Source organism: Cebus imitator, unplaced genomic scaffold, assembly GCF_001604975.1.
Source record: "Cebus imitator isolate Cc_AM_T3 unplaced genomic scaffold, Cebus_imitator-1.0 Scaffold817, whole genome shotgun sequence".
In the NCBI taxonomy this organism is placed as follows: domain Eukaryota; kingdom Metazoa; phylum Chordata; class Mammalia; order Primates; family Cebidae; genus Cebus; species Cebus imitator.
The window spans coordinates 22060-32581 of record NW_016108132.1 but is presented as its reverse complement, the minus strand read 5'-3'; the positions used below and the strand labels follow the sequence as shown (position 1 = coordinate 32581).

Below are 10522 nucleotides of genomic sequence, written 5' to 3'. Positions count from 1 at the left end.
AAAAAAAAAAAAAAAAAAAAAATTCTTAACCTTTTATGTAACATCCTCCACCACCTAGACCCCAGAGTAGCTTTCTAGCTTCCCCTCACATAATTCTTCTCTTGCTAAATTGTCCAGCTAAACCCATTGCCTTATTATCCCTTACATGTCTTTCCTTTTTGTGTGTTGATGCTCTCTGCCTAATGTCCCCCTTGCTCTCACATATCTGTACCATAGATTCATAAATGGTTACCCTACACCTTGCCTTTTCCCTGAGGCTTCTCAGGCAATTCTAGCTCCAGATGATCACTTGAGCTCCTCTACATGAAGAGTATTTATTATCTCTAACCCTTAATTGATAGATGGTTCATTTTATATAGCACTATAGCATCACTTATTATTATTCAATGTATATCATTACATTTAATGTTTTGGTGGGTTTAGACCACATCCCCTATATAAATGGTGACCATATCAATGGTGACTTCCTCAAGGTAAAGATGGTCTCTTATGCTTTTTTATATCCATTGATACACAGAAGCAACTGAGATAGTTTAACTTTTAAAATATATGCATTTTCAGACATTTAACGTCTAGATTTTCTTTATTATGCCCTGATGATAAATTAGGCACCTTTGAAAGTGGGAGCAATTATTTTAGGTGCCTTAAGGACCTACCTAAAAAATTTGCTTTTCCAAAATGCAGTGGGTCCTAAATAGGGAATTAGAAAGGGAAGAAGGAAATCCACATGAGATTTTTATTATTTTAAAGTGGCTAACAAAAATTATAGTTGACCCTAGAGAGGCAGCTCATTAAATTTATGTGCTGTTGCCTTGAATTTTTCAGTAACAGGAATAAACTTGTCATTCAGAAGTTTTGACTAGTTGTTAATAACATCTTGGGAATTTCTGGGCTCTACAGAAATAAAAGGAATAAACAAGGAAGTTTAGTAGAAGATTTGGATCCACAACCCTTGAAGTGTAAGGAAACCATGGTTAGCTATTACCTTGTTGGAATAAAAACTAAAACATGAGAATAAGGAATAATTTGAGAATAAAGTGTAATTCACTTAAATTTGACCATAACTTTTATGTGATGTAGTAGAATATTTTTTTCGCTTACTAAATTTTGTGCTTTTATTTCATAGATATTATGCCTTAGAGGTCTCATATTTCAAATCCTCTTTGGATCGCAAATTGCTCGAGCTGTTGTGGAATAAATACTGGGTGAATACATTGAGTTCCTCTAGCTTGCTTACTGTAAGTATTATACTTGCAAGGAATGCGTTTTAATTTTATCTAAGCTACGTAGCCATTGGTTCACAGAAAGGCAGTACCTAACCTGGCCAAGACACCAGGGCTGGGGTGAGATTCTACACCACCAGAGCAGGATTAGGATGCTAGGCCAATTCAGGATCTGTGTCATGACCCATAGAGACCAAGTCTAAGTAGCGAATAGAGTGGCCAGATCAGGGTGAGATCTGCCCCTGCCATAAGGAGATTTATATACAAATATTGATTTTTTTATATCAGGTGTCTCGGCTTCGAGTCTGGTTGCAAGTAACATGATACCTCATAAAATTAGCTTAAACAAGAAAGAGAATTGTGTAAGTTGCAAAGCTAAGGAATAAGGCTTAACTTAGGCACAGCTAAGTTTTCATTCAAACAATATTATGAGATCTTGTGTTTTTTCTCTCTTGGCATTGATTTCATCTTAGTTACTGCAAGTTTCAGGCTTCATGTGAAAGCAAGACAGCAGCTTTAGCTTTAGACCTCCAAGCCTCTCAGTTTCATGTTCAAAGATATGGTCAAGATACACACACACACACACTCTCTCTCTCTCTCTCTCTCAATCTCTTCCCCCCCCACCTCTCTCTCTCCGCCAGGCAAAATTTCATTGTGTCTGACTGGCTTTACTTAATCACATGCCCATTTTTAGGACACACACACACTCCCACGCAAAACTTCATTGTGTCTGACTGGCTTTACTTAATCACATGCCCATTTTTAGGCCTGTGTGGGCCAACTGAATAAGCCTGATGAGTGGCTTGGGCCATGGCAAGTGCTTTACTGCTGGGCCACAGTGTACAAAACTCCTTCAGTAGCTCAAGGACTAAAAATGGGGAAGGAGAGGTTCCCAGAGGGAACCAGAATAGCATTACCTTAAAGCAGTAGATGCTGGAAGGAAAAAAAAAAAAAGGGATCACTGAATTTTTTCTGATAATATCATAAAAACCCAAAATATTTGGAAGAATATTTAATGTGCTTCTCTATATTTAGAACTTTGGAACAATTTTTTTACTTTTCTAAAAAAGTAGGCTATTTCATATACTGCAGTATGTATACTGGTTAGAACCATAGAATTTAGAATAAAATAAACTGGGCTTGGAGAATATGAGCTACAGCAGCAGGAGTCATAGTAGGACAATCACTTAGAAGTTTATTACGTTCTTTGATCAAGTATTGGTTGAAAGGAGTACAGCTGAAACTGGAACCAAAGAAGGCATTATGCTTCCAGAAAAATCTCAAGGTAAAGCATTGCAAGCAACAGTAGTAGCTGTTGGATCACACTTTCAAGGAAAAGGTGGATTCAACCAGTTAATGTGAAAGTAAGAGATAAAGAATTATTCTCCCAGAATATGGAGGCACCAAAGCACCAAAGTAAAGAACTACTTTGCCATTCTTCAGGTTTATTCAGTTGACCTGGGGAGCCAAGGATTGTGTTTTTGTTTTGTTTTTTAAGACAGGGTCTCTGTCATCCAGGCTAGAGTGTGGTGGCACAATCTTGGCTCACTGCAGCCTCAGCCTCCCAGGCTCAAGCAATCCTCTCACCTCAGCCTCTCAAGTAGCTGGGACTATAGGGGTGAGCCACCATACCCAGCTAATTTTTGTAATTTTTTTTTGTAGAGATAGGGTTTCGCCATGTTGCCCAAGCTGGCATTGAACTCCTAGTTTTAAGCGATCTGCTCACATTGGCTTCCCAAAGTGCTAGCATTACAGGCTGTGAGCCTCCGTGCCCAGCCAGATTATTTCTTATTTAGAGATGCTGACATTCTTAGAAAGTATGTAGACTAAAGTAAATCACTATTGAAATGCCATCAACATGAAGCTGCTCATTGCACTTAAGTTCTGAAATACTTAATTATATAAATAATTTCCATGTCTCTCTTGTATAATAAACAAATGATATCCTTAAAAAATTGACTTTGAAAACAACTCTGCCACTTTACTAGTTCTGAGTGACTTTCAGAAAGTTATTTAATGTGACTGAGCATTTCTTTGTTGTAAAATGGTGATGTACTACATACATCATTAAGTACTCTGAGAAAATTAAATGGGCTACTTTATATAAAGCAATTAGCAAAGTGTCTGGCATATGATAAAGCTTCAATAATTTTTTTTTAATTTGGTGCATTGTATGCATGGAAAAATACCTCACTTTAGCCTATTATTTAACTGTGGTTTTTTTAGGCTAGTCAAGTGAAGCAGTGTATTTTTTATTATTTTAAATACAACTCTGACAAGCTCTCTGTTCTTTATTTTTTCTCTCTCTCTTCTTTTGAGTCAGGGTCTCACTCTGTTGCCCAGGCTGAAGTGCAGTGGTATAATCATATCTCACTATAGCCTGGACTTCCTGGACTCAGGTGATCCTCCTACCTCAGCCTCCTGAGTAGCTGGGACTACAGACATGCACACAACATACCTGAGTAATTTTTTTATTTTTTTATAGAGACGGGGCTTCGCCATGTTGTCCAGGCTGGTCTAGAACTCCTGGACACAAGCCATCTGCCCACCTCAGCCTCCCAAAGTGCTTTGATTACAGACATGAGCCACGGTGCCTAGCATCTCATTTCTTTTCTTTAGTAGTCAGAAGTAGCAAATTAGAAGGATGGAGAATGATCATAATAGCAAATATGTGTTACCTGCTTCCTATGTGCCAGACACTGCTAAGTGCTTTATATGTGTTGTTTCCTTAGAGGCAAGTATACTAATAGCAGCCAGAAGTGTCACCTGATGGCAAGGGGAGAAAACACTGTAAGACCAGAGCAGTCTGAACCTTTGTATGAGGCAAGCAGATCTACCTACTCAGCCCTATGTCTGTCCCTGTATTGCAGCACTGCATAGATGAGGACATTAATAATCAAGAAAAGGTTAAATTACATTTCTCCCTTTTTGTTTTTTTATTTATAGTACATTGCAGCATTTTGAAACAAATATGTAGATATATGTTCAACTTTCTCCCCCCAGCTAAGGAAGTTAACTATAGCATGTAACCTAAGTTATTTTCTAATTTAAGAAATTAGTTCACTGTATTTATTTTCTATGCATTTGAAATATTAATTGGATATCTTTTATTGTCATTTTAATAGTGTAGCTATTTCTGGTACCCTATATTTTTATGGCTTAAATAGCTCTGTAAACTTTAGGATTTTTTCCAAGTCTGTGGGAGGAAAATATATTGGTTTCCTAAACCATTTAGATCCAGACAAAATTAATATAATTGCATCTTTTAAATATTGTTAAGTTTGTAAATATCATTGGAAGAACTGGTAACATTTTAAAGAGCCCCCTGTAGTAGCTGTGATGGCAGCAACTAACTTTTCTTGTTTGGTGACTGAACTGTCTTTCCTTGCAAACTAAGCAAATAGAATTTCATACTGCTTTTTGCCAACTAGTTTATTTCCTCTTCACACTTCTATTGAAGATATAGGAAAGAAATATAATGTATACTTAATAACTTTGTGAAATTTTTTTTGTACTTTAGACTACAATTTAAAAAGTGATGCCCCATACAAATATTGGTAAAATATGTAATATTATAGAAAGCATATATGTAATATTACAGTTTCCCAAATGTAGGTATACATGTGAGCATATAACAGTACTCCATAATTGTGGTTATAGCTAAGTGGAGGAATTATTTTCTTCTTATTGGCCAGGCTGGTCTCAAACTCCTGACTGCAGGTGATCTGCCTGCCTTGGCCTCCCAAAGTGCTGGGATTACAGGCATGAGCCACTGTGCCCAGCCCAGAAAAGCTTTTAAATGTTATTTTTATAAATATTTTCGTAAGTAGTAATTCTAAAAGTTCATTAACATTACTAAGCCTTCACTAGGTGTCATGGACAGTCCCAAAAACTTTATATGCAATATAATGCATACTTAATTTGATTTTCACAGTAGCTCTAAGGTAGGAATTATCGACTCCCTTACCATTTTCAGAAGAGAACCTGGAGGCATACCTCAGGCCTTCAACTAATCTGCCATAGTTCCAGAACCTGGACTTAGGTCTGTATACTTCAAAGCCTCCCATAATAACAAATATTAGATTTAAGTGGTCAAGGAGAAAAATTCCAAGTAATTTTGAAATTATAAAAGGGAAAACATCTACACTTGAAATGCCTGAATTTGGAAGCATATTTTGCAAATGTAATTTGACTTCTCACTGACTATTCACTCAGATTTTATAGTGGAATTCTTTGCAAATGAAATATTCTTTGTAGAAAATTAGTTTACATTAAAATATATAGATTTTTAAGTGGTAGACTTCTATTTTATAGTGATACAATACCATTTTCCCCGCAGAATGCAGACTATACCACTGGTCAGGTCTTTGATTTGTCTGAAAAGTTAGAGCAGTCAGAAGCCCAGCTGGGACGAGGGAGTTTCATGTTGGGTTTAGAAACGCATGACCGAAAATCAGAAGACAAACTTGCCAAAGCTACAAGAGACAGGTAAGAGTAAATTTGTAAGATTCCTGTTTCCCCTAACTCTTTTTCTTTCAAAATTTTCAAACAGTAGTAGCATTCAAATTCCTTATGGCTCAACTTAGCTATAACTTAGAATGGTACCTGAATATTAACTTCTTGGAACCTTTAGGAGTTGTCAGACACAGGTTTTAACTTTGAAAATTTAGGATACATCAGGTAAGAACATTAAAAGGCTTAAATCAAAGATCTAAGGAGTGTTGCGGAACACTCCCAGGCGCCTTTTCTAGGTTCAACTAGAAAGTGTAACAAAGAAAACCAGCCTATCAGTGGATCTTTAGAGAGAGAGAGAGAGAGAGAGAGAGAGAGTGTGTGTGTGTGTGTGTGTGTGTGTGTGTGTGTAAAATTAGGATTTTTTTTTTGAGACGGAGTCTTGCTTTGTCGCTCAGGTGAAAGTGCAATGACGCAATCTCAGCTCACTACTACTTCCGCCTCCCAGGTTCAAGCAATTCTCCCCCCTCAGCCTTTTAATTAGCTGGGATTACAGACACCCGCCATCATGCCTATCTAATTTTTCTGTATTTTTAGTAGAGACAGGGTTTCACCATGTTTGCCAGACTGGTCTCAAACTCCTGACATGGGTGATCCGCCCGTCTTGGCCTCCTGAAGTGCTGGGATTACAAGTGTGAGCCACCATGTCCAGCCAAAATTAGGATTTCTTAAATTTACAAGATTTTAATATTTCATAAAGCTTTAAATCCTAAGATATTTCAGAAGTGATTATATCTCTCTTAAATTGTGCTTCTGAAATTATCCTTTATACTGTAATTTAGTATTCCAAATTTTATTACCAAAGATTTTGTTAGGAACAAATTTGGGATGTGTTCTCTAATAACTTACGAAATAATTATGTGGACCTTCATATACATAGGCTATACAAAGCTGCAAAGACTAACAACATTTACTTTCACAGAAATTAGAATTTTCGGCCAGGCACAGTGGTTCACACGTGTAATCCCAGCACTTTGGGAGGCTGAGGCAGGCAGATCACCTGAGGCCAGGAGTTTGAGATCAGCCTGACCAACATGGTGAAACCCAAAAATTAGCCAGGTGTGGTGGTGGATGCCTGTAATCCCAGCTACTTGGGAGGCTGATGCAGGAGCATCCTTCAACCCAGGAGGCAGAGATTGCAGTGAGCCAAGATGGCACCATTGCACTCCAGCCTGGGCAACAAGAGCAAACTCTGTCTCAAAAAAAAAAAAAAATTGAATTTTAATGTGATAATTAGGGGCAGAAAGGAAGGGAGAACCATACTGACTTCTATACAAACTTATATGTTAGTATCTATTTTAAGAACTGGCTTGGTTTATGGGGAAAAGAAGAGAAAAGGGTGGCTGAAGTATATCCTGGGATTGGAAGTCATTTTGGATTAGACTTATTTCATTGCCTTTTTCTCGGTGGGCTTTTAGAAGGTAGAGCTAGTGGCCTACATAAAAATTGCATTTTTCAGCTGGGCACAATGGCTTACACCCGTAATCCCAGCACTTTGGGGGGCCAAGGCAAGCAGATTGCTTGAGCTCAAGAGTTCAAAACCAGCCTGGACAACATGGCAAAACCCTATCTCTACAAAAAATACAAAAAAAAAATTAGCAGGGTATGGTGGCGCACACCTCTGGTCCCAGCTACTTAGGAGGCTGAGACACAAGAATCACTGGAGCCCAGGAGGTGGAGGTTGCAGTGAGCCATTATTGTGCCACTGCACTCCAGCCTGGGTGACAGAGTGAGACGCTGTCTCCAAAACAAAGTATTTTTCATTGGCATTAGGAGTCATTTTAGATACTTGCTTTGAGTGTGTGTTTTGTTCATCTGTCTTTATGTATGTAATTTATCAGTTTATCTACATTTATTTCTCAATTTCTTACGAAGCAAAAATTTCACTATGGGAATGTCTTCAGTTATATAAGAAATAGAACAGAAGTATTAATCAAAAGTAGAGAATTTTCCTTTTTGGGGTAGCTTTACAAGAACTGCATCTCTTCTGAATATCGGTGGGGTTTTGTTATTGCTTTTGCCTTATACTTTTATCATTTCTAAAATCTAAGTCCTTCACCTGTTAATCTAACTTTGACTTCTAATTGTTGGAGGATGCTTATGATTATTTCAGAAAAAAAATAGTATTCTTTTTTTTTTTTTTGAGGAGTGCAGTGGCACGATGTCTCTCACTACAACCTCTGCCTGGGTTCAAGTGATTCTTCTGCCTCAGCCTCCTGAGTAGTGGAACTACAGGCATACACCACCATGCCTGGCTAATTTTTATATTTTTAGTAGAGACGGGGTTTCACCATATTGGCCAGGCTGATCTCAAACTCCTGACTTCGTGATCCGCCCACCTTGGCCTCCCAAAGTGCTGGGATTCCAGGCATGAGACACTACGCCCAGTCCAAAAAAACATAGTATTCTTTAAAATTATTTTTCCCGAATTAGCCAAAGTAATAAACAAGGAATAAAAGATTTTTAATGTAATATATTAGAATCAATCTCTAATTACAGGTTATATATAATTTACTCATCTAAAACAGAACAATTGTATCAAATTTTACATTGTCATTATCTTGTGAAAGTTTTAGTAAGAAATGAAATGGTCAAAAAGACATGTGGGACACTAATAAAATCACAAGGGAAAACTTCAGATTAGGGTGGTTTGAGAAGTATAAATAAAACCAAAATCATTGGAGTTACATGGATGGATTGGGGCTGATCTTGTGTGTTTGAAATAGTTTCCAATTTATGATATCATGTGATGTGGGTTTTTTTTTTTTTTTTTCCAGCTGTAAAACTACCATAGAAGCTATCCATGGATTGATGTCTCAGGTTATTAAGGATAAACTGTTTAATCAAATTAACATCTCTTAAATGGTCTCTGAGAAGTACTATTGCCTGAAAGTACAAGAAAACCATTCAAGTAACACTTTTAAATCAGTTACCCGAAATCTGATTAGAAGTATAAGGTGCTCTGAAGTGTCCTAAATATTAACATCCTGTAATAAAACTCTTTAAAATGAAATTGTCCTTTCATTTTTTTGTGAGCAGATTCTCAATTTTTTTCTAGTATCCATTAGGGTTCTTGATATGAGAGAAAATATAGTTATTAGAACTTTCTATTTTTAAGAGTCTCAACTATCTAAATTAGTCAAAGAATTTCAGCATTTCACTTGCCATACTGATTGTAAGAACCACTTTTCAATTTGTCCCTTCTTTCAACTGTGTGTAAATAAAATATAAGTTAATTATTTTAATAATGTAACAGGAACACTTTTAATATTCATACAAAACATTAGCTGAGTGGTACCGTAAATTATTTTCCTGAAAATCAAATACTTAGTAGAGACAGCCTAGCACAGGGTATCTAGTCATTCAGATATTCGTCACATGTCTTTCCTGAACTGGCCACTGTTACTTTCTGGAGATAAGCTGAACCAACTAGACACGGCTGTCCTCACAGAAATTCTGGATGCTAAAACTTAGCAAGAAATTAAAGATACTGCTATGAGGGGAGAAATAAAGTGTGTTGGGGACTCTTGGGAGAAATGCATATCCTCGAGAGGGGTAAGCAAAGTTGGCTTCCTGAAGGATGTGGCCTGACCATTAAGTTGAAATTTGACAGATAGGGGGATTAGCCAGAAAGAGAGTAATAGGAAGGTAGATACTATTACAGGCAGGGAGTACAGCAGTGTGTAGAAGCTCAGAGGTAGAAAGCAAGAACCTAGAACCTTCAAGAAAATTAGATTCATTTAGACTTAAGATTGGTAAATAGGGTCAGGCACGGTGACTCATGCCTGTAACCCCAGCACTTTGGGAGAGGCAGGAGGATTGCTTGAACTCAGCAGTTTGAGACCAGCCTGGGTAACATGGCAAAATGTCATCTCTACTAAAAATACAAAAAAATAGCCAGGTATGATAGTGTGCGCTTGTGGTCCCAACTACTTGGGAGGCTGTGGTGGGAAGATCACCTGTGGTCCCAGCTACTTGGGAGACTGAGTGGGAGGATCACCTGAGCCCAGGAAGTTGAGGCAGCAGTCAGCCGTGATTGTACCACTGCACTCCAGCCTGGGCAACAGCGTGAAACCCTGTCTCTAAATTATATAAATAAAAGTAAATAGGAACTCACCAATGACTTCACATGCTACAAAAGGTCAAGGAAGAGAAAACACGAGAGTTTTGTTAGATTTAGCAATGAGGTAGTTTTCAGTTAAGATGAGGAAGCCAATTAATATCCAAATACTTAGTTGCTGATATATTAACATTTTGGCCTGTTTTATGTACCTTTAAAGGTGGCAGTCCCCCACCCCCAATTTCAGATGGCACAACCTGACCTCCATTTTTGTGCCCTTTAAAAAAAAATGGGCCAGGAGCAGTGGCTCACGCCTATAATCCTAGCACTTTGAGAGGTTGAGGTGGGTGGATTGCTTGAGCTCAGAAGTTCGGAACCAACGCGGGTAACATGGTGAAACCCTGTCTCTACCAAAAAGAAAAAAATCATTACCCTCAAAAGAACAGCCAAACTCTGCAGTTACTGCCGAAGATATAGCAACACCTACGTCATATTGAGTTATTCTAGTAACACAAGACAAGTTGTTTGATGTTTCTCTCAAAGACATAATTAAATGGTTCAGGTTTTGACATGAAAAAAAGTAAGGAGTCATTGAAGTCACCATGAAACCATATTAGCAGTTTTCATTCCAAGATTTGAATGCAGTTATTCATATTTACTTTGACATTCCACATTTAATTTGACATTGGTGAACTTACTAAGATTATGTTAGAGGCGGTGCATGGTG

At 37.6% G+C, this 10522-nt stretch overlaps 1 protein-coding gene across 1 annotated transcript in view; it reads left to right on the top strand.

Moving 5' to 3' along the window:
* Positions 1-8748, top strand: part of COPS5 (COP9 signalosome subunit 5) — a 19473-nt gene extending 10725 nt beyond the window's left edge. Inside the window, exons 6-8 of the mRNA XM_017520232.1 lie at positions 1127-1238; positions 5563-5711; positions 8513-8748. Of these exons, the coding sequence (XP_017375721.1) occupies positions 1127-1238; positions 5563-5711; positions 8513-8597 (346 nt within the window). The 3' untranslated portion in view covers positions 8598-8748. The remainder of the gene's footprint in view (positions 1-1126; positions 1239-5562; positions 5712-8512) is intronic.
* Positions 8749-10522: the final 1774 nt, after the last annotated feature.